The 23352-nt window shown below is 45.9% G+C and overlaps 2 protein-coding genes across 8 annotated transcripts in view; one reads left to right on the forward strand and one right to left on the reverse strand.

Moving 5' to 3' along the window:
* Positions 1-1504: 1504 nt before the first annotated feature.
* On the reverse strand, positions 1505-4627 carry Amigo2 (adhesion molecule with Ig like domain 2). Of its 2 annotated transcripts, none has more exons than XM_041642679.1 (2): positions 4510-4627; positions 1505-4143 (listed from the first exon to the last, which is right to left on the reverse strand). In XM_041642679.1, exon 2 carries the CDS (start codon positions 4084-4086, stop codon positions 2530-2532), a length of 1557 nt encoding a protein of 518 aa, XP_041498613.1. In that variant the 5' UTR covers positions 4087-4143; positions 4510-4627; the 3' UTR covers positions 1505-2529. The 2 variants fall into 2 exon arrangements, with proteins under 2 accessions (XP_041498613.1, XP_041498612.1); XM_041642678.1 differs by having other exon boundaries at positions 4478-4617.
* Positions 4594-23352, forward strand: part of Pced1b (PC-esterase domain containing 1B) — a 139891-nt gene continuing 121132 nt past the window's right edge. For 2 of the 6 annotated variants that reach the window (XM_041642686.1, XM_041642681.1), the window contains exon 1: positions 4594-4706. The gene's annotated coding sequence lies outside the window, so the exon portion shown is untranslated. Of the gene's footprint in view, positions 4707-4949; positions 5122-6484; positions 6563-8251; positions 8279-23352 lie in introns of those variants that run through there. The other 4 variants (XM_041642682.1, XM_041642684.1, XM_041642683.1 and 1 more) reach the window with 4 other exon arrangements.

Below are 23352 nucleotides of genomic sequence, written 5' to 3' on the forward strand. Positions count from 1 at the left end.
TGTCTCCCCACTTAAGAAAGGCACTCAGTTGCATGAGTCCAGGTTATTACTTAGAAGGAAAATTATAAAAAGTTTTGAGTGAGGCAAATTTATAAAACACACATTAAATTTTGTTCCTATATTTAAAACACCCGAGATCAGGTGCCCACTTAAGAACTGATAAGCCTTGGCACTTAGAATCCCACAGGATTTATCTTCTTTATCTTCTTGTTTTTTGTATTTCCTTGAAATGGAGAGTTTTGAAAACTTGGGATTGTTTGTTGTTTTATTCGGACTAACAGTACCTTGGTTTCTATTTAAGTGTATCCTACCCCTAATCTGGCCTCTGGGCATTAGAAGAAGCCGTGACCGAATGCCATCACCACTCCCAGAACTGCCCCATTTCCCTGCCAAGCCCAACACTTATTTCTTAGAATCAGCAGCTGGAAGAAGCCCTTATGGGTCTCATCCAGATGAGATGCAATTTAGGGACCCTCTTCAGTTTTGTTGCCAGAGTGACGCCAGCCCCATCGTACCTGAGAGGCAGCACCTTCGTGCCCTTAGTGGTTGCTGTGAAGGGAGAAGAGAAGGTGGCCCCGGTGGTTACACCAGCTCCACACATCTTTACGTAAACAGCTGCAACCACAATAAAATGCTCGCTGGTAACATGGCTCTGAAGGATCCCATCCTCTGAAGGATGAGGGATCTGAGAAGCCGGATGGTCATTTTTAACCCTGTGTTCACAGTACTGAGCCCCCATTCCACATCCTTTTCCCTAGGGCCCCCCCAACCACTTTCTCCTTAACTCCCTGACAACCAGTCTGCTACAGAGAATGCCAGACAGCACTCAGAGAGCTGTCCTTAGTCCGCCACTACGAGAACCGCTTTCCCAGTGAGCCAGTCAACCTTTCTTCCTCATCTCTGTCTCTAGAACATCTCACTTTGACCACGCCCAGCATTCCCTAGGAAGACGTGGATCTGCTTCTCCTCTGCCTTTCATCCCGCTTCTGATTTCATTCTTTCTCCATACCCATGAGTGTTTAAGGTAACAATTCTTTTGGACCCCTTGTCCCTCCAGTGAGCATGCTGAGCCTGGGTTTTCGTCTCTTCCTGTCCCTCAGCCACTGGTCATACCCAACCCATGAGTCTCTCTGAGCCTCCTTCACTCAGACCCTTGTGAGCTCTGGTGTTGTGCTGGTCCATCCGGACCTGTCAGTGATGTTCACCTTAACCCTGTATTCCCTCGACATAGGGTACAGGTTTAGAAGGCCAGGGTGACTCTGGGGCTGACAGCACTGCCAGGAAACCAAATTTTAATATGGGAAGGAAGCTGACGCATCAATTGGTTCAAACCCTCCGTTCCAGTGCCGGAGAGGCAGATGACCATTTCTTGGCAGATGTGGGAATACTCAGCTCTCCCAGGTACTCACTTGTCCTAAAACTAGAACTTAAGTTTCTCCCAAACCTGGCTGGAATACATGATATCAGAATAAACTATGACACAGAGAGAAAAATCGGATTAGGATATTTTAAAGCTGTTTTATCCCTCTATAAAAATAAAATCCCTACGGCAATCACAAGACTTTTGAAGAGACCCTTGCCGTAACGTGTGCACCATGTGACGGTGCTTCACACAAACAGTACAATCCGGTCACATAAAACATCACAGATTGCATTTGTAAATAGGCAACTGAAACATCAAGTCACAGAGCGTATGTATTTATACTAATTTAAATGTCCCAAGTCCGTCACATTTGGGGCCACTGAGTAGTCCATGTAACTTAAGAGTTTACAGATACACAAGCAGATGGACAAACAAGCCTGTTACAGCGAAGGTTTAGAGTTGCTCAGACATTTTGATAGGGACACACATTCTTGGCGACAAATAATGACACCTTTAATTTCCCAGTGAGAGCTCTTGTACAGCATAAATAGTACAGGGAAGGGAGACAGCCCAACAAGCACCCCGTTTCCACTGCTTACTCCACACTCCACAGGCTGTGGCATAACCCCGTGAGTGTTATCAGAGTTTGGCCATTCTGGTCTGAAATGATGGTTTTTGGCTGGAAAACCTCCAAACTAACTTTATGTTTTATAAATACCCTACTCCTCCTTCTACATCTTTTAAAGATGAAAAGAAGTCACTGATGTTTTTCTAAAAAAAGAAAAAAAAAGCTCAACTTTGTTTCTTGTAAGTTAATAGGCTCTATTTTTAAGGAATGAAAATATAAAGCTTTGTTTTTCCTGTAAGAAAGCCTGATAAGAGGATCATGGTCAGTCACATTACCTTCTGCTTTAAGATCATCAAAGATGTTGAAGGCTAAGACGCTATTTTCTAGAACTTAAAACTCTCAAAATCAACCTCCCCTTTCCCCAGCACAGTGAGCAACCGGTGTGCTTTACTTCACTTCCTAGCAACCATCTTAAGACACCATTTGGTTTTATCTCAAAAGACAAAACAATTTCCCCCCTGCTACTGATTTTGTGGACCACACGAAGTTAAATAAGGGAGAGATTAAATCATGACACCAGAGAAAGACAGGCACACAATTAAGTGGATGCCACAAAGGGTGTGTCTGAGAACACAGAAGTGACTGAGTCTGAGTCAGATTTCACCCTCGTGGACTTTAAGATGCCCTCGGCTGTAGTCTCACTGGGGAAAAGCCTCACTTTCCCGTTCTGCCCGGCTGCAGTATCCTTCAGGGGCTCCAGAAATACCACTCTTTTACCTGCCTTCCGTTCATCAGTGGAGGCATCACCAGAGGGGCCGGGACTGAGAACGGAGGAATGGGCACTGCTTTGGTTCAGCACATCTTTCTGTCTCTTGGACTTACATTTGCATGGGCACGGTGTCAGGTACAGATAAAGCAAGACCAGGACTATGCTGGCCACGCAGGCGGCGAGCGTGGTAAAAGCCGTGTTAAACGCCTCATGAGCGTGGGATCTGTTTATGGTGAAATTGCTCACATTAATCATGATATCCACAGTTTCATTTAACAGGCGTTGCCTATTCATTGCGATACAAGAATAAATTCCGGCATCCTCAAAACCAGGGCTCTCTATAACCAGACTGCCATTGTAAAACACACGAAAGTTTCCCATGTCTTTATCGGGCTCCAGCAGTCTGTTATCCGGGCCAACCCAGATGAAATCAGTGTTTCCATTACCAGTCTTGCTGTCACAGTGAACAACCAGCCTTTCCCCGACCTGTGCCTCGTGAATAAAGCCAAGCGCGTGGAAGGAGCTATTGATGACGCTCTCAGAACAGTTCAGAAAGCTATCCTGGAGCAAGGACAGCTGACGGGAGTGCCTGGAGTCAGACCACAGGCGACAGGTGTAGTCGTTCTTAAAATCCATCACGGGGCTAAAGTGTCTACGGTACCAAAAGATTAGCAATGAGTACAGGGAACAATCACAGACGAACGGATTTCCATGAAGGTAGATGCCCCTCAGCTGCTTTCCCGGCACTAAATTTAGGTGGTGCATTGGTATGGAAGGGATTCGATTATAAGAAACATCTAAAAATGTCAGATCGGGCAGCCTGAACCTCCCCACATACAAATCCATAGGAAACTGTGTGAGGAGGTTCCCACTCAAGTAGAGTTTCTGCAAGTGGGAGAGCCCTCCGAATGCTGCCGAGTCCAGGGAGGAAATGCGGTTGTTGTAGAGGAGGAGCACCTCCAGGACCTTCAGCTCCTGGAACACGGCACTTTTCACCGACTTCAGCCGATTGGATGATAAGTCAAGACACTTTAAATTTGGAGTCGTGGAGAAACTGCCCGTGGAGATGCTGGTGATGTTGTTGTGACGAATAATCAGAGTACTCAGCTTGACGAACGACACAGGGATCCAGTCGGCATCGAGAAGTCCAATTCTGTTATGGCTCAGATCCAGTCTTTTCATCAGTCTGAAAAGGTTCCCAGGTACCTTAGACAGGTTCTTGTTGGTGCAGCTGACAATATCAGTGGCGCAGATGCAAGCCGTGGGACACATTCCTGAGGCGCCGGGGTTCACCATCATGGTGATCACCAACAAATAGAGCAGCTCTCTGCAACCGGGTCTGACAGCTCCAGGCAGGGTGGGCAGTGTGTGGAACCTTAACGACATTATGGTCGCCTCTCAGTCTCTTCCAGGCGCTTCTTACCAGTTCAGCCGCCCACCAATCTGGCAACAATATTTAAAAAGGGAGGAAAGTACAGGTTAACTACCACTAGTTAAGCCCTCAGTTATTCGGCATTTACTTCCGTTTCAATTAACTTCGGAAATGACTTTCATTTCCAACAAGGGAGCCAAAAGAAAAAAGAAAGAAAGGAAGCCTGTTAAATGCATTTTTTTCTCCTTGGTTCCTCCAACTCTGTAGGCTTTCCAGGTACCTTCTCTCAATGCAACCGTCTCACTATCAGAAACTCAGTTTTTAAAAAGGACACATTCTGCCTTAACTCCCTCCACCAACACAAAAACACACAATCGCATCCCATAAACAATTGAACGGAAATACTTAGCCAGCCGTCGGTCTAGCGGACCACTCACAGCGCTGGGAAGCCGCCGCGGCTCGGGAGAGGCCGCCGACGGTCGTGCGCTCGGCAGCTCCGCGCGTCGCGGGGTCGCTTCGAGCCCCGCGCGCTCGCACCTTCCCTCCTGCTCCCGGTGGGCGGCAGCCTCTCAACTTTGGCGACTTTGGAGGCGGCGGCGAAGGAGCAGTGTCCTCGGCTCTCGCTCGGCTGCAGGTACCGCTCGGGCTCGAGCGCGCAGGGAGCGGGGTGGGGTGGGCGGCGGGTGAAGCCAGCCCGCCGGTGGCGCTCGCAGGCTGCAGGGCCCGGGCTCCCGCGTCCGCCGCCCGCCTTTTATCCCGCGCGCCCGGGGTCGGGAGCGGGCGGGAGGCGGGTCCCCGCGTCCTCGCTCCACGGGCGCCGCGGCGGGCGGAGCGGGAGAGGGGGGGGGTGCAGCCAATCGCAGAGGCGGCCCCGTGCGGGCTCCGCGCCGCCTCTCGGCCGGGTGGGACCGCAGCGCGGCCTGCGACTCTGCCACCCCCAGGCCCCGCGCCCCTCGCCCCGCACCCGCGGGGGAGCCGCCCAGCCCGGTAGGGAGCCGCCCAGTCTGCCGGGGAGCCGCGCACCGGAGCCCGCGCGTGGCGGCCCGCAGGTGGCACCCCACCCCGACCTTAGAACCTGGTTTAGGGGCTGGGGCGAGCGAGGGGCCTGGCGGGCGCGGTGCACCGGGTGCTTGCTGGGGTTCCCGCCCGGGGTTTGGAGGAGGAGGACTGTAGTGAGGGCCGCAGAGCGTTCCCTCGGGCGACACCGGGGTTTTGCGGGGAGGGGTGGAGGCAGGGGGGAATGCCAAGGCGCCGCGGGGACGCCCCTCGGTTCCCAGGGAAAGTTCGAGCCCTTTCCTAACTCGGAGAAGGCAGCCCGAGGCACCGGGCCCAATTCTAGTAGCAAGGGGGCAGGAAAGAAGGCTCAAGAGACCTTCCGGCTGGAGCGCAAAGATAAGGGCATTAGCTTTAAAAAAAAATAAAATAAACAAACAAAAATCCAGAGCCCTGCTGGCAGCTGCGGGGGACTAGGATTAATCTGGTAGGGGTGGCTACGCAGAAGGACTTGTCCCCTAAAGGCCCTGCAGCTACCAGGCTCCAGTAGACTGAGGTAGCGTGCTGGGAAGGCATAAGCTGGACAAGGCCATGTGAAAATGAGGTAGAGCTTGAGGCTGGTGAGCTTTTCGATTTAAAATCCATTTTTGTTTAAGGCTTAAACGACGGGATTTGACTGAGCCAAATGATCCATTTGGCCACTGTACACGGATTAAAATAAATAAATTACTGTCCCTACAAAAACATGCCAACTACAGTAGAAGGGATAGGGAACCAATGAAAGGCCGACAAAATTAGGGAGGCAGTGGGGGCAGAGCGTATGACTGCTAATACTACTTAAAACTAAATGATTACCTCACCTTCCCCACACCCCACCCCAGGCAACCTTAAATTTAGTGGAAACTCCCCGAGTGGGTTTTTGGCGTGGATCTGGTGGACCCGTACAAGTGTGTTGTGTTAACCTGTGTATGAACTGGTTCTGGCATAGCACTGTGTATCCAAGTGTGTCCAAGCGAGAGTAACTCAGTTCATGCTGTTTTCTCTCTCACTGAAGATCGACTTTACCACAGGTGCCCAGCCTAGTGCGCTCCAAGAGTGCATTCTTTATGCCCCCAGAGAAATAGGTTAAGCTTTTCTGTTAGACCTCACCCCCTGGCTTCTCAAAGAAACTTGGGTTTGAAGGCTTTATGGTCGTAAAGTTGAGTGTAACCTGGGAGTAGAATCAGGTCATCAACGGAGTGCCAATAAGTGACCGGGTTTTGCAGTAGTTTGCTTACATCCTTGGAAGGAAATAGCCTGTGCTTGGCATAGAATGAGCTAAAATGGGTGTTTTTTTTAAAAATAGCTTAAGTTATGTTGTAGTTGGAGGCAATTGGTAGAAGTAGCATGCCATCACCCCACAGCGTAAAGTGGTTGTACCCAGACTCCTAAGCAAGGCTGTTTGCAACCTGATCTTTGAGCCACCCACGTATGTCAGAAGCAAGAGAATTGTGAAAGGTGCGTATTTACTAGCATGGAGACGAGAAAGATGGCTTGAATGATGGCAAAAAGGTGTGGCCTTATTTTGTGGAAGGTAACATTTTTATTTTTCAGGCATTCTTTAATCTTTATCTTCTAATAGATCCCCACCATATTAGTCCATTTTCTGTTGCTCTAACAGAATACCAAAAACAGCGTTTTTCTTCTCCAGAGAAATGTAACTGAGCTCACGGTTACCGAGGCTGATGTCCTAGGTCAGTTCTGCCTCTGCGTGGGTTCCCATGGCGCTCACAGTGTGGTGGATGGAATGATAGCAAGGTGAGAGAGGAAGTGGAGCAGCCTGCCAGAGAGGTTCAGGAGCCAAGTTTGGTCTTTTTATAACACCTTTAGCATCTGTGGTCCCTTGAAACCTGCTTCAATCCCTTCCAAGGGCGAGCCTCCATGAATTAATGACTTGGCATTAGGCCCCACCCCCTAAAAGTCCCAGCACTCTTACGTCGCCACACATGGTCAGGCTTCTATTGCATGAATTTGGGGGGGAGAGGTATACAGACTCAAATCATATCCAAACCATAGCACCCCCTCTCCACTTTAAGGAACATCCTATGAAGGCCATGGTATCCTCTGTCATGGTCATGCTATGTGACACTTGGTTGGCGTAGGTAAAACCTGGAGCCCATTCTAGATGGCGAGATCATCTGTCTCCTCCTTCTTACCCTTGACACTTCCTAAAGCTTGTCTGAAAGCAGGGAGAAACGTAGAGGAGCCGAGAAACACCTGAAAGTATCCTAGTGCTCTCCTTTCTTGTTTAACTGTATTCCCTCCTGGTCCCCGTTGGTTTTGCACGAATGGTTCTGCACTGTGCCTGTGTCCCTTGTGACTGACCTAGTCCTAATGCACCCAGCGAAGGCGCACGCCTGCTCTGCCGTGCCAGATGGAGCTTTGTTTGCACACAGCATCTCACTCACTGTCCACCTCCACCCACCCCGCAGCGTGACACTGTCCCATAACCCGATGATAAACAGCTGCACTCCAAACTGTTTGAAAATGGAATGCGTTCAAATGGTCTTGAGGAGTTTAAATTGAACAGAACAGAGAAGTTTCTTCCTCCAACTTGGAATGAGTACCAAGGCAGATGGCCGGGTGCCGTCTCGGCGCCTTAAAATAGGACAGGCGGGTGTTCCTCTGGTCTCGTCCACGCGGTGTTATCTGCTGGTGTTTCTGACCGTTTGAGAATGACTCCAGGGGATAGTAGGAAGTGCCTTTGACACATGGCTTTGGAATCTTGTGCACCGAGATGGGTGTGATCGTGGAGCGTCTTTCAGGTTTCAGAAGCCTCTCCTGGCTGGAGGTGGTGATCGAGATGAGGTCCCTGGGCCTTCAAGCTCTGTGGTTTCCAAGTTCTCAGGTTATATTAAAAAGCTTAAAGAATTAGCGATCAAAGACAAGAGATTATTGTGGCAGGAGTATATCAGACTTCTCTGGGGGACTGGAACTAATACAATGGATATATATATTAAAAGGAGATTCACCACCTTGCCTTATACTGCTGTCTAGGTTGTCCATCACCGGCAGTCTTCACACTGGGGAGACACAGAACCTGGTAGCCGTGTTGTCTGTGAGGCTGGATGCCTCAGCAGTCCCAGCCTGGGGCTGGAGGCTTAGAGGATTCCCTCTTCCACTGTTGGGTGGATTCTTCAGTCCGTGTTGGAAGCCTGAAGAAGTCACATTCTGGTATGAGCAACCGAACACGACAGCGGTAGTGGCAGGAGTTGGGTAGATGACCTTGCCAGCAAGAGCCAGGGCCTGCAGGCAAAAAGCAAAGCCTTTTGGCCTCCAGATCTCCTCCATCTGAGCTGCTGCGCGGAGGTGCTGCCCACATTCAGGCTGGGTCTTCTCATCTCAGAAACCTGATCGAGAAAATTCCTCCCAGCTTTGCCCAGCAAGCTTGCCTTTTAGTTTGTTCCAGATCCAGTGAAGTTGACAAGCAAGATTAGCTATCGCAGTTAGTCATCTTTACTAATAACTGCCATTCGGTAGGGCTTTCTCTTCTGTGTGGGGTTTTCATGTCCTTGTCTTCATTCCCTTTGATTCTAGCACATTTTCTGTGACCCAGTGAAATCTCTCTCTCTCTCCCCACTCCCTCCTTGTCTCTCTTTCTCATTCTTTTGTGTGTCTGTTTGCATGTGTGAGTCTCTCTTTTTTTTCTCGCATGCGCACACGTGTGTGTGTGTGTGTGTGTGTGTGTGTGTGTGTGTGTTTACACGCACACTCACTAACTCTCGCGCCTGTGGCACTCTGTTCTTTTGCTCATGGAGTCCTCACTACCAGGTAGTACTCATAATAGCGGAACGGGAAAGGGGGTGTTTCTGAGAGCGAGGGTTCTCATATTAGGTGAGAGCACTGAACGCCAAGGGTCACACAGAACTTCACGAGTTAGAGGCTCCGCTTTGGGTCCTTGTCCCCCAAAATTGCGCAAGAAATTCACAGACAAGAAGGGTGTGCATGGAAGGGAACTTTTTATTATAGAGATACAGCTTAAAGAAGATTAAACTCCAAGGCCGAAAGCAGAGCTCAGGAGAGGATCCAAGAAAGGGGAAACCCACGGAACTGTTTGTCCAGGGGCTTTCTATAGGATGGCAGAAACGAAAGGAAGACGGAAGCCATTTCTGATGTGATTGGTTCATTCTCGGGGTATTTCACAAGTTGAGCCAATGGGGGCCCAAACTCTGTGCTTGTCCCAGGCCCAACAAGGGAGATGACCACACGCTGCTCCCCTGATGCTCTCCCGGGGACGGGGGGGAGTGGTCCAGCTATGAAGCCCCCGTTCATCTTTGTTTGCTGTTGACCTTGACTGTTGGCATTTCACCCTGACAGCTGTTGGTGCTGTGGGCCTTGCAGGTGCTGCTGGCCTTGGACCCTGCTGGGGTCTGCTGGCCATTACTTAGTCTGTGTGCTCTGTTTTCATGCTTCCACGGCCAGTTTGCAGTTTTGCCGTGGTGGGAGCTTACTACTTCCATAGCTACAGAGATGTTTGCCTTGGCTACTTCTGGTCTGGCTCCCTGTCCATGGGTGGCCCCTTTCTGGAACATGGGGAGGTGTTTTGGAAATCAGTTTCCCCCACGGTGAAGCCTGTTCTAATTGACTGCATTAGAAATAAGAACTTGTGAAAGCAGGAGCATCTTTCCCACATTCCCCCAGGAGAGGGTCTTGGGGCGAGCCAGCTCATCTGCCAGAACTGGCTCCAAGGCCTGCCCTTGCGCTCAGCTGGCCAGCCAGCTTCTCTAATACCCTTTCCATCCCTAACCTCTGCTTCTCTGCTACTATAGAGGTTTTACCCAAGTGTCTACCCGTAGGAAACACATGGTTTTGCCCACCAGCCCCAGAAGTGCCTCCACCTTTTGTAGCCTTTTCTGGTCTTGGCTGGCCCCTGCTGGTGTGTATAAGTTGCCCGACATCTGCAAGGGAGGCAGCACTCTGCCCCGCGTCCCTCATTGTTGGAGATTATATTCAGGACAGACTCAAACTCCAGCTCAGTTCATGTATGGGTTGATGGGTTGTAGTGATATTTTGTTTGTGTTTGCCTGCAGATCAGAGTGCAGAGTTGAGCCATTAGAGGCCAGGCAGTGGTGGCACACACCTTTAATCCCAGGACTCAGGGGGGATAGATTGAGCTCTGTTAGTTCAAGGCCACCTGAGCTACATGAAATTGATCCAGTCTAAAAGAGAAACTGAGCTCACACAAAGGAGACCCCAGCACTTGGGATCCCTTACCTTTAATCCTAGGGAGATGGAGACAGGAGTGAAATGGCTGGGAAGAAAGAGGAATGTAAGACAGTGAGAGACGAGCTCAATGCAGTCTGAGGACAGGATGGCCCATTTGCTCTGAGTGTTGGTAGAGGTAAGAACCTAGTGGCCGGTTGCTCTGCTTCTCTGATCCTTCAGCTTTCACACCCTGATAGCTAACCAGTTAGAATTCGAACTACACTGGATTCCAGGAGGCATGTGTCAATCTACAGTTTGCTCTTCTGGAAGCAGCCTCTAGTTGACTGGAAATGGTCCCCCGGCCACGTCCCCTCCCCAGGGAGAGCCCAGAATGGACACCCCTGAAGCAGTATCCATGCACTCGGCTTCATCCTCATTCCATGTTGTTAATCAATGGAGAGAAAAGTCACCATTTTAGACATTTTAACATAGAATAAGTTCATATTTCAATATGCTTATAGTAATATGTACCGAGCATCACTGTCTAAGTCCTACCTGGTCCTCCCTGTTGAAGTTTGAATGCGAAATGTCCCCCCTGGGCTCTTGGGTTTGATCAGCTGGTCCCCTGCTGGGTGCAGACCTGGCTGTGGGGCTTAGCTGGAGGACCTGGTGCTTTCACAGCCTGGGCCCCCTGCCTGCCACTGTCTGCTTCCTGTAGTATGACCAGACACTTCACACTCTGCCAGGGTGCCTCCCCAACGCGATGGACTATGAAACCTTGAACTGTAAGCCAAAGGCCCTCCCTTAAGTACTTCCTGCCAGGGATTTTTCATAACAAGAAAAATAGCTGCTATACCCTCCCCCGCCCTTTCAAGCACTGTCTCACTTTCCATCTCTAGGGATTTACCTTTTCTGGCTAGGTCCATAAATGGGATCCTACAGTCAGTAGCCTTCTGTGTATGACATCACTCACTTACTCCTTTCAAGGTTTGAGTGGCATTGGAACCAGCCTGTAGAAATCCCTGCATAGTTGACTTAGCTTTATTTGAAAATAAAAAGGGGAGAGGGTACAATCCCATTTTTCAGAGTCTTGAACTCCAAAAGTATTAGACCCCTGTGTGACAATAGAATTCTAATAGTACTATGAGGTTCGGAAGTCTAAGATCGAGTCTTCAGCGGCATCCCCATAACTTACCCCAAACTCCCAATGACTAGTACTTGATTGTGACATGTGCTCTCCTCTAAAGGCTCTTCAAACTTCCAAACTTTATCCAGCGTGACCTCCGTTGCTCAAGCCGGTGACACTGACAGGGTAAACAGCAGGTACTGACTAACGTCCAGGCATAATTTCATGTGGGTTGGTGATTAATGCACTGAGCACACAGCCTTCTTGGGCTCTGAAGTGGTTGGTGTCTGTCTCTGGCTTCTTCCACAAAAGCCACATAAGTATGGTCCTTTACAAACGACAGATTGTCTTATCAAGTATTCAATTTTTTAATTATTTATTTGGTGAGTATAATTGAAGGTTTTTTTCTCTCTTTTTTTGAAACAATGTCTAAGTATGTAGCTCTTGCTGGTGGGGATCTCACTATGTAGCCCAAACAGGCCTCCAACCCCAGATCCTCCTGCCTCAGCCTTCTGAGTGTTGGGGTACAGGTGCATCACCAGACTTGGCTTAGGTATTCAGCTCCGGTTGCATATCACATCCTCATTGCAGCATCTTTTCTAACGTGGCAGGCATGTGAGTAAACAAATTAGCATGCATACATCTGGTGTTACACTATATTTATTGTCTCTTAATCTGTGGGTTGTGACTGAGGGTGAGTAACTGAATGTCAGGATTGGAAAAAATGGCAACAGTAAGAGTTTCTGAACATTTAATAACCAAAAGTTAACTCAGAATTAAATGTAGTGAATCTGCCAGTTATCTGCCAGTGCTTTCCTGTATTGTATCATGTGACGTCACTGCAGCCTTGGTTCTGAACATACAGCATGCATACATGCCATGCAGCGCTGATGAATGCTGCTCAGGATACCTCAGCTGAGACTAAGGACTATAGTATGCTATGAATTGCAGTGTTTTTACTGTTATACAAGGTTTTCTGCTTCTATAGAAACATGATGGTCTAATTATGGAAAATGAAAACATTTAATATTCTTCTACCATTGTTCCTCAGCGTACAGATAATTGAATTAGTATGTTTGGATTATGTTGTGTTAGTTTGTCTTTAAATGATATTGTTTGAAATGCTGACTAGTGTTTTATTAAAAAATTTTTAAGCAAAAATTGATTTAGGAATAGGATACAATTTCTGAAATAGCCTAAACATACTTCTGCCATTTTGTTTTATGTATTTATGCAAACTAGTTATCATCATTGGTGACTATAAAAATCAAAATATCAGTCAGCTCAGAAAAAAACATTGACAATGCTGTGTCCTTCAGCATCAAATACTTGCCATGATTTGAAGATTCATTTATTTTTTAAAGTACACATGCGTGTGTGTGTGTGTGTGTGTGTGTGTGTGTGTGTGTACGCATTCAAGTACATGTATATGTGAGAGCAAGTACCCTTGGAGGCCAGAAGAAGGCACTGGATCTCCTGGTTATAGAGTTACAGGCAGTTGTGAGCCATCCTACCTGAGTACTGGGAACTGACCATTGATCTCTGGTCCTCAGCAAGAGCATCACATAGTCTTTACCAGTGAGCCATCCCTCTAGCCCCAGGATTTAATGCTTTCTGTAAAAATAAACCACGTTCATCTTAGTGCAATGAAAGTTTGCTTTCATCTCCAATAATAATAAATTATTATTTAATAAATAAATAATAGTAAAAGTATACACTAAAAATTATTTTAAAATAAAAAAATTTATTTCATCATGTTTTCAGTTTGTACACCTATCTTAATACACACATGCATACCTATATCTGTCATTTTGTAATAATGTAAAGGGCAAAAATGGGTCACCAGTGGAAAAGGTTAAGAAGCCCTGTTTTATTGCTATTTAAGATAATGTGGAATAATAAAAAATTGACATCAAAATTACAAAATGGTACAATTCTGATTCTTATTAAAATAAATAGATGTAGATATATATATATGAATTGTAGATTATGTAAACAAATTATATCTCTACATCATCGGTGTTACTTAAAATACAACTTTACTTATCTGCATGTTCTATTATTCTACAATTCTTTTATGATGAGAAAAATACAACAGAATGTTCTTGCTGGCTAGACTTTCTGGTTAGTGTGGATTCGTGGTTAATCACCCGCTTCAGACCCCCCCCCCATGCTTCTCAAGCAGGCAGTGAAGCAGCCCCTGTCTTGGGGAGGGCAACAGCTGTCGCCTCTGTTGGCACCACAGTTGTTTATTTGGCAGATACACACTGAGCACCTGCAGTGTTCCAGGCACACTAGTGTGAGAATTATAGTGCTGTATAAATGCCCTGACAGGCACACCAGTGTGATGGAAGCAGATTCTGATCATTAGTCTGCATTCCCAGGTCCAGGTCGGGACACAGCATCCTTGGTTGAATTTCACTGCAAAAAGTTGTGAGTCCCCTCCCATGGCACATCTGTCATCCAGCCTTTGGGAGGGTCACATGCTCCCCTACCCCCAAGCCACCATTTGTTTTTCAATAAAAATAATAATAATAATATTTAAGGACTTTATCCCTAATCATGAAATTACTGTGAATCCCGTGAAGGATTAGAAGGTAGAGGAGGCGAATCAGAGAATGCCATTCATAATCTCGCTGGTAAATTAAGGTTTCTGCTCAAAGAATAAATCTGCTGGAGTGAGAAATCTGAAGTCTGTAACATGATTTTCTTCTTTGCCACAATTATGCATTGATAGAAATAGACTTCTCCTCCCTCTTTCCTCCTCCTGTTCCCCTCCCCCTTTCTTTCTCCTGCTCCTCCCCTTCTTCTTGCTCCTCCCCTTTTCCTTCTGTGACTCCTCTTCCTATTCCTCCTGCTCCTTCTCTTCCTTCTTCTTTTGTTGCTATGCAACCCAAACTGGCCTCCAACTGGCCAGTTGCTAAGTTTACAGGCATGTATCACTATGCCCCTTTTCTTTGTCCTTTTTCTTTCATTTTCCAAATTCAGCCTTGGGGATGAAATACACCAGGAAGAATTTTCTTCTAAAAGCTCTTAGGGCTGAGGAGATGGCTCAGTGGATAAAATGTTCACTGCTCAGGCGTAAGGACATGAGTTCAGATGTGCACAACCTCATACAGAACTAAAGCCACATGCCTGTCACCCCAGCACTCCCCAAACATAGTGGGTCCCAGGGGGTTCACTGACCACCCAGTCTAGGGGAACTGCAAGCTCTGGACTCAGTCAGAGAGCCAGTCTCAAAAAACAAGGTAGAGAGCTACTGAGGAGACATTCAGGGTCCACCTCTGGTCTCCACGAATGTATGCATGGGTAAACACACTGCAAGAACGTGCACACAAATACGACATGCACACACCAGAAAGAAAGAAAGAAACTTTACATTTTTTAAAAACTCAGTGTGCTGAAACAATGTTCAGAAGTATTATGATCATCTAGGGTCTGAGGCAAAATTGGCAGGGGTGTAATTTTCATTTTGCTCATCACTAGCCTGGAGGGATCATCTCATTGAATTCCTAAATGCTGTTATATCCTCAAATCTGGAGTCATTGTTTTCATTCTGATACACACTGGTAACATTCAAAGCTCCCAGGTTTGAGGATTTCCTATAGCATTAATTATCATGGCTTTATAAAAGGCAGGTGTGGTTATTTAAAGTAACATCTAATTTGAAGCAAACACCATTCACCAGCTCGCATTACCACAAGTGAAATAAGATAGCATTGAGCGAGAAGAGAGATCTCCCTGGTCCACAGCCAGCGTGACCACAATGCTCTGCCAGTTATTTTCAGCAAACAGGCCTTTGTGGTCGATGCTCCATGGATAATTGGCTGTGGAACTCTGACCTTTGAGTTTGTAGTAATGAAATGTAACATCACATTCCGTAGGAGAAGGGCTTCTGGAAAGACCACAGGAAGTGGCCATAGTGAGTACACGCGGTCTAGACAATACTTCATTCACTCCGTTCTGCGCTGCTCCCTAGGTAGTGGCTCTTAAAACCCCCATTTTCTACCAGGAGCTACGGGTGCTTAGCTGGTGAACTGACCCAAGATCAGAGAGGTACGTACCTCCTCTTTTACCCTGGTCTTTCTTACTTGAGTTTCAAGCTTAACCATTAGTGCTAATGTTTCCCATTTAGGGAGTAGCAGGGCCAACCATGATTTAAATTCCATTCAGCAAATATTGTTAGTCTTGGCCCCACTCCCAGAACTATAATGTGGTTGCTCTCTTCTAGGAATCTGTAGTGAGATTAGAAATAAATATCGGCAATGACGCAGTGTAGAGAATGCAACTCTATGACCAGGAGCTGAAGCGCCCCAGAATCGTGCAGGACTTTAGTTCTTACTCGTTTTGTTGACAAAATATCTCACTCAACAAAGGGAAGTATATGTAAGTAAAAATATAATTTGGGAGAAACTATTAAGAAATCACGGGTAAAAAAAAAATATTTTGGAACTAAGCAATGATGCAGGGCATAGTGATACACGCCTGTAATCCCAATTCTTGGGAGGCGGACACAAGAGGGTCTGTGGTTCAAGACTAGCCTCAGCTACGTGGCAAGTTTGAGGTTAGCCTGGGCTACATGCAATCCAATTTTGAATAAATGACAACAAAAGGAATTAAGTAACCTCAAGATTCCTCATTTCTGTGACATTAACAAAGAATTATAAGCCAAGAAAGACATGTCTCTCATGGCATGCACCCTGGGTCAGAAAACACCCTGGAGTCAGTGCCAGATAGCAGCGTCTAACAATAGGGTGCTATGGTGAAAATGACCACTAAAGAATAAAATCCCTGGATTTGGGTCCCAAGTGCTGTTTCTTGGCTCTGTGATCTTCAGAGCTCAGCCTTCAGGTTCCGGCCATACAGGTGTGTGATACCCTGGCGCTGCGTTTGATTTTTGCAAGGCTGCCTCGGGTGAGATAGCTGAACAGGGCTTTGGGATTTAAAAAGCTGTAAATGAGCATTTCCTCTCATTGCCCTTGGCCTCAGCTATGGTTCGATATAGCACAGATGTTTAATGAACGTTTGTTGAACCTAATGGCCAGGTTTATGTACAAAAATAAACAGAGCTGGAGAGGTGGTTCACCACAGGGTGTTTATGGCAACAATGTGGCTCCCCCAGCCCGGCTCTCCCAGAGCGCAGCAGTCCCTGGTATGCTCAGCCGGCCTTTCTCTCTCTGCAGCTGCAGAGGACAGCTGCTGTAGCCACCCAGGCTTCTCAGAGCCCCTGGGCACTGACAAAGGTGACTTCTTTGGTGAAGGCCTTTACTTAGGAGTAAAGATAGGCTGTGTCAGAGTTCCACGGAAAATACCCAACGGGTATATAGAAAAAGAAAAGCAAACAAAGCAAGAATCACTCCAGAGAACGGTTTTGACATGCCGCTCTTTGCCTCCTACATTGTGGTAGACAGTCGTGGTAGGAGAAGGTGTGGCTTTTCTTGGCAGCTGCTGCCGGAGCATGCCCGCTGACATTCCCACGTTGTGCAAACAGGAGGGTGATGAGAACACGCTTCCTGTGGCGATTGTCCACATTTGCCTCCAAAGAAAATCCGCCATGTACTCAATTATATGTGTTAAAATGACTGGCCGGCGGTTTGCTGGGCAAGTCACAGAGAACTTGACTTCTTGGCTGTCGAATCAGCGAGTGTCCCAGGGTGGTCCAGGTGGGGCCAAAGCAGGCACAGCACCATAGCTCCCACCTGAAAATCTAGAAGCTTGATATTTTTGGCATCTTTTATACATGGAAAATGATGTAACATAGAAACCAAAAGAACATCTGCCTCTCAATTTAAAGTAAGCATTCCAAGGATCAGAACTCCATGCCTGAAAGAGAGCCTGGAGAAGCCGAAGTTGTAGACATGAATATGTTTGGTGAATATAAAACGAGAGTAAACAATAGTACTTAATAAGCTTAATATTTATTGTTATCAAGCTATATAATCTGATGACACACGAGAGATCCCAAGGCACCGTTGAAATATTTTGTGTTTGTTATTGAGACGGAATCTAGCTTTACACTTGGAATCCTCTGGCTCCATCCTCACATGTGCTAGGGATTATAGCACACATCAACTCCTATTCTCAGTGAATTAGGCTCTTTGTTATTTTTGTTGTTTGTTTGTTTGTGACAGGGTCTTGTGTATTCTCAGCCTAGCCTCGAACTCAGTATATAGCAAAGATGACGTTGAACTTCCCGTCCTCCTGCTTCTACCTCTCAAGTGTTGAGAGCACAGAAGTAAGCTGCCATGCCTGGTTTATTTTTTTAATTAATTAATTTATTTATTTATTATGTGTACAACATTCCTTCCATGTATGCTTGCATTCCAGAAGAGGGCACCAGATCTCATTATAGATGGCTGTGAGCCACCATGTGGTTGCTGGGAATTGAACTCAGGACCTCTGGAAGAGCAGCCAGTGCTCTTAACCTCTGAGCCATCTCTCCAGCCCTGCCATGCCTGGTTTCTGCAGGGCTTCATGTTTGCTAGCCAATTCTACCAACTGAGCTCCATCCTCTGCCCCCGCGAACCTTGTTACTCCAGAAATACAGTGGCCTCCGATTCTACCCCAGTGGAAAGAAAATTTACCGTTTCTGTTTAGACTGATGTTTCCTCTTCTCCTTTACCTGAGGATGGCAGAGTAGGAGGAGGCAGCACAGCACTGTAAATAAAGTAGAATGGTCATGAGGACGAGCATAGACTCTGTGCCAGGAAAACTGTCAGAAAGCTGGGAGTTACCTGGAGAGAGAAAGGCTCAGAAATAAGTCAGCAGATGCAGGTATTTGCAGAGCCTCAATAAAATATAGTTGTAAATGTGCATATGGAAAGGAAAGCGAACAATTACATGTGCAGAAATTGCATTCTGTCCAACTAATTTAATAGAGAAGAACGCTAACGAGGATAGGCAGGGGACCAGACTCAGAGACGGGGGTGAGCAGAACTCCATGCCCTTGAAGGCAATTGACATACAGGACTTCTACCGGCACAAATGTCCAGAGTTTCCTTTAGCCCCCAGCCTCCTGGTGGCAGTCTCCTGACTTGGGACAATGCAGATTGTTTTTATACTTCATGTTAATAGGGTCCATTTATATTTTGTCTGGTTTGATGCTAAACTTATTTGAGAGATCCATCTGTAGTTTTGGTGTTGGGATTAGCTGTAGATCTGTATGATATTCCACTGTGTGGCAATATCGAATTTTCTTTAACCATTTCTTTAACAGAGGCATTTGGGTAGCTTCTAATTTCTCTCTCTCTCTCTCTCTCTCTCTCTCTCTCTCTCTCTCTCTCTGTGTGTGTGTGTGTGTGTGTGTGTGTGTGTGTGTACATGTGTATGGAGCCCAGAGGGCAATGTCAGGTGTCAGGTGTCTTTCTCAGTTCCTCTCCGCTTTAGTTTTGGGGACAGAATTGCTTGCTGAGCCTGGAGCTAACCGGTCTGCCAGCAAGCCCCAGGGATGTTCCTGTCTCCACCTCCCCAGTGCTGGGATGATAGGCACTCACCATAGTGCTCAGCTTTTCATAGGTGCTGAGGATAGAACTCAATCTTCATGTTTACATGGCAAGCATTTTACCAACTGAACCGTATCCCATGCCGACTTTCATCTTTTGTCTATGGCAGTGTTCCTCTGTATACTGTAACACTTGAGTTTGCTAAACATGCACGTTTTTTGTTGTTCGATGGGGTGTTCGTTTGTTTGTTGAGACAGTCTCATAGCCCAGACTGGACTTAATATGTAGCAGAGGATAGCCTTGAAGTCGTGGGACTACAGACGTGCACCATAACACCAGATACCATAGTTTCTTTAGAATATGTACCTGAGATGGATTTGCTCGATAAGGTTGTATTCATGCTCAGGACTAGCAGTAGCTACCAGCTTCCCAAAGTGGTTCTATCCGTTTATCCTCTCGCAAGGAATTTGCAGAAACACAAGTTCTCAACCATCGTCGCTAACAGCAGCGTTTTCCGTCATTTTATCTTAGCGTGGTTCCACCGTGGCCTTCAAGTGCTTGCCTTCCAGATTAATGACTCCCGTGGCCCCACTCACTTCTGTGGGGAAGAAGTTCTCAGCTTTAATAGAGTTGATTTTACTCCACTGTTTCTCTTGTGGTTTGTTTGCTTTTCTGTTTTGTATTTAAGGGTGGTTTGGTCCAAGGTCCTGGAGGGGTTTGTATCGAAGGGCAAGCCACCAGGAGTTGGCTTTTGCGTGTAGCGTCAAGAGGTGCCTTTTTTCTCCATCCACCTTTCCTACTGAGACGTGGGGTCATTGTTCTTGAAGGTCATGTGTTGATAGCTATGCAGGGCTACTTTTGGACTCCTCCCTCTTGTGTCGGGGGTGCTGTCCTGGAACCCACAGCTCTCCGGTTTTATTATCAGTAGCTTTAGAATAATAGTTTCCCACTCATGCCATCCTTCTAGGGCACCTTGGCTCTTCTAGCCCTTCATAGTTCCACGTTAATTTTAGAAAGTTTTGACAATTTCTGGAGGCCAATAGACCAACAGTCATCTTGGGTTTTGATGAGGGATTCTTGCAAGCGTGCGTTCATCTGGCAGCGCTAATAATACCCTTCTCACATTGCAATGTGTGTGCTTCTGTTTATTTGATTCTATAGTGTTTTCTCAGTGATATCGTATACTTTTCTAATTTATAATTTTTTGTTGTTTTTTGAGACAGGGTTTCTCTGCATAGCCCTGGTTGGGCTGGAACTAGCTCTGTAGACACCAGGCTGGCCTCAGACTCAAAGAGATCCACCTGCCTCTGCCTCCCAAGTGCTAGGATGAAAGGTGTGTTCCATTATCACTTAGCTCTAATAAATTTTAAGTATATGAGTCTTAATCCCCATTGTAAATGTTTGATTTTCTGTGTATTTCTTGCCAGTTCATACAAATATGCCAAACTTGTGGAAATTCTGTACAAGGATGCTCTTACGGTCTCCAAATGACAATTTCATTTCTTGTTTTCTGCTCACCGCTCCCCCATTCCCCCACCCCACCCCCCATAGACCTCAAGTTAGTGTATAAAACTGCTAACAGGCTACTCTAGACTCTGTTCCCAAGCTGAAGGGGAGTTTTCCGTGTTCTGCCTTTGACACTGTGTGTATTTTATAGCTATTCTTTACCAAGGTAGGTGTCTGGTCTGCAGCTAACAGGAAAATGTTCTCATCAGGAGCCAAAATTGGATTTCTCAGGTGCCTCTCAGCACTGGAGACGCCTGCAGGATTTTCCTTCTCCCTTTGTTCTTGAGGTGAACGGTTTGGCTTCTGGATTGCAGACCAGCCCCACATGCATAGGCTGAACTCTCTGATGTCCTAACACTTGGCTAAGACATTTTAGAAATGTCTGAGACAAGAGGGAAGGGGGAGTTTTTTCTCATAATACTTAACCCAGTTTTTAAACCACATTGCATTATTTTAATATTTTGAAAATATCTAAGAGGTTTTGATATTCTTGAAGAATTCTAGAATACAGGTACTAATTCTTTTCAAAATGTTTGAAGAACTCACTGGTGAGCTCTCTGGACCTGAATTTTCACTATGGCAAAAAAATTCTCTTCAGTTATAGCCTATATTTAAATTTATTTATTATTACTAATTGTACACATGTTGGAAGAGTCAGTTCTCTCCTTCCACCGTGGTCTTCAGGCTTGGTGGCCAGTGCCTTCACTCACAGAGCCATCACACTGGCCCTAGGACTCATATATAAGACATTATTGAAACAGTCATATGTGAGCCTTAGTAAATTTTATCTTTTGAATTGGCCATTTTGTCCACATTATCAAATTCCTCGGCATAAAGTTATTTTTAGCCTTTCATTATCCTCTTTGCATTGTGTGATCCACAGGGAGACTCTTTTTCATTCCTCTGTCTTAGTCAGAACTGATAGAACGAGTAAAATATTATTCATTATATATTATAAGTATATATAATGAATGTACATGTGAATGAAATATGTGGAATTTATTGGAGTAGCTTACAAGTTGTGGTCTGCATCATCCAATAATGGCTGTCTCCCGACAAAAATGCCAAGAATCTAGTAGTTGTTTGGTCTGAATGTCTCAGCAGACCTGGCGCTGGAGTCCCAGGGGATTCCTAAAGAGCTGCTGGTCTTTGGTCTTCACGGTGAAGTAGGTTCAAAGGAATGCATCAGTGGGAGGATAAATGAACTTGCCGGGGACAGTGAGGGCAAGCAGACGAAAAGCGAAAGCTCCCTTCTTCCATGGCCTTCTACGAACCCCCGAAGGTGCGGGGTTCATATTTAGGGGGGAGGCCTTTCCACTTTGAATGATCCAACCAAGAAAGTCCCTCCCAGACATGCCCAGCTGCTTGGGAGTCAGTGGATTCTGGATGTAGTCACATTGACAGCCACGGTTAGCCATTACAAGTCCACACTTTGTCAACTTGACGCCCAATGACATCTTACTAACATGCATCGTTTCCAAATGAAAACAATAAGCAGGTCATAATTGCCTAACTAAACTACCCACACGACAATTGTAAACGCATTATATATTTTAGAATAGGTGGCTGCCAAGTCTCTGACAGATTTCCTTAACAGGGCTTCCAGGTATTTGGCCTCGGTAGGAGGTATGAGGGAATGAAATAAAAACAGACAGACATAGAAAAACAGACTGGGGTCAGATAGAACGGGCTCTCTGATGGAGACACCTCAGCACCTTGGAGGCACTGTGTTTATTATAGACAGTTAAACACAGAGTCAAGGTTATTGCAATCAGCTGACCAGGAGGTGGGGATATTACGTACTGATAAAGAAGGAGGCGGGTTATTGCACGCAGGGAACCAAGGAGGCAGGGTTTATGGCATACAGCTCGTCAAGGAGCCAGATTTCTCTAATCTAAGTAGGGCCTGCACAAGAAGATAGACTAAAATTTATTATAAATTTTGAAATTGTTGAGACTTTGTTTATAAGATATGGATTTTAGTATGTTCATACGCAAGTGAAATGAACGTGAAATGGTCACTAGTAGCTACAACTCTGAATAAGATCACATATTATAATTGTGCTGTTTATATCTTCTATATACTTGCTGATTTTTTTGTTTTGGCTTTGTCTTCCAGTTACTGAAGATGTGTTCATTGTTTTCAATGTGATCTTCATTTTATATATTTTAAAGATGCTTTCCCCCTTGTTACTAGGTGCATAGATATTTAGGTCTGTGTTATCAGCCTGCTTATGGTTCACATTGCTAATAGTGTCGTTCCCGCCTTCTTTTCTTTTTGATTAGCTTTGGCAGGGTATGTTTCTCTTTCCTTTTATATCAAATATTTGTTATATTTATAGCATATAATTGGATTTTTAAAAATGGTCTGACAGTCTTCATCTTTTATTTCAAATTGGATCTATTATATCCCGCTTATTAGCTGACATATTGGGTTTGTAGTAGACCTCTTTTCATTTTCTCTCATATTATTTTCTTCCTTTCTTTCTGGGTTTCTTTTGTCATCTTTTCTTGCCTCGTTTGGAATACTAAAAGTATTTTTTTTTTGTATTTATTCTGGTTACCTGCAGGTTGTGTATGATCTTGTTATTCTGATGCAATTATTCTAGAAGCTGCTGTGTGCATCCTTGACTTGCCACACAATGTCTTAGTCTGTTGAGTATGCTATAACAAAATGCCCTAAACTACATAGCTTACAAAGAACAGAAACAGTTTCTCACAGTTAAGAGGTTGTGGAGTTCCTGGCCACAGGGTAGCAGATCCAGCCCCTTCCTCACACTGCTGCCGTGTAGCTGAGCAAAGAGGCTTCTCTGGTTGTCCTGTCATCCCTGAGAGGTCTAGCCTCATAACCTTATGTCCTGATTTTATTTCCCTTTGCGGTGGCAACAAAGCCTGACGTAAGAAACTTAGAGCAGAAAGAGTTTATTTTAGCCCACAGCTCCAGGTTATCATCAGTACCAGGGAAGTCACAGGTGGTGGGGCCGTGCAACAGCTAGTCATAGCCACAGTCACAACAGACAAGCATGCTTG

This window comes from Microtus oregoni, unplaced genomic scaffold (genome assembly GCF_018167655.1).
Source record: "Microtus oregoni isolate MIOR12 unplaced genomic scaffold, Mior012 000077F_ref0000221, whole genome shotgun sequence".
NCBI classification, from domain to species: domain Eukaryota; kingdom Metazoa; phylum Chordata; class Mammalia; order Rodentia; family Cricetidae; genus Microtus; species Microtus oregoni.

Bases quoted from the DNA above. Each gene is read 5' to 3' on its own strand.
- Amigo2 (XM_041642679.1), bottom strand. From the start codon at position 4,086: ATGTCGTTAAGGTTCCACACACTGCCCACCCTGCCTGGAGCTGTCAGA.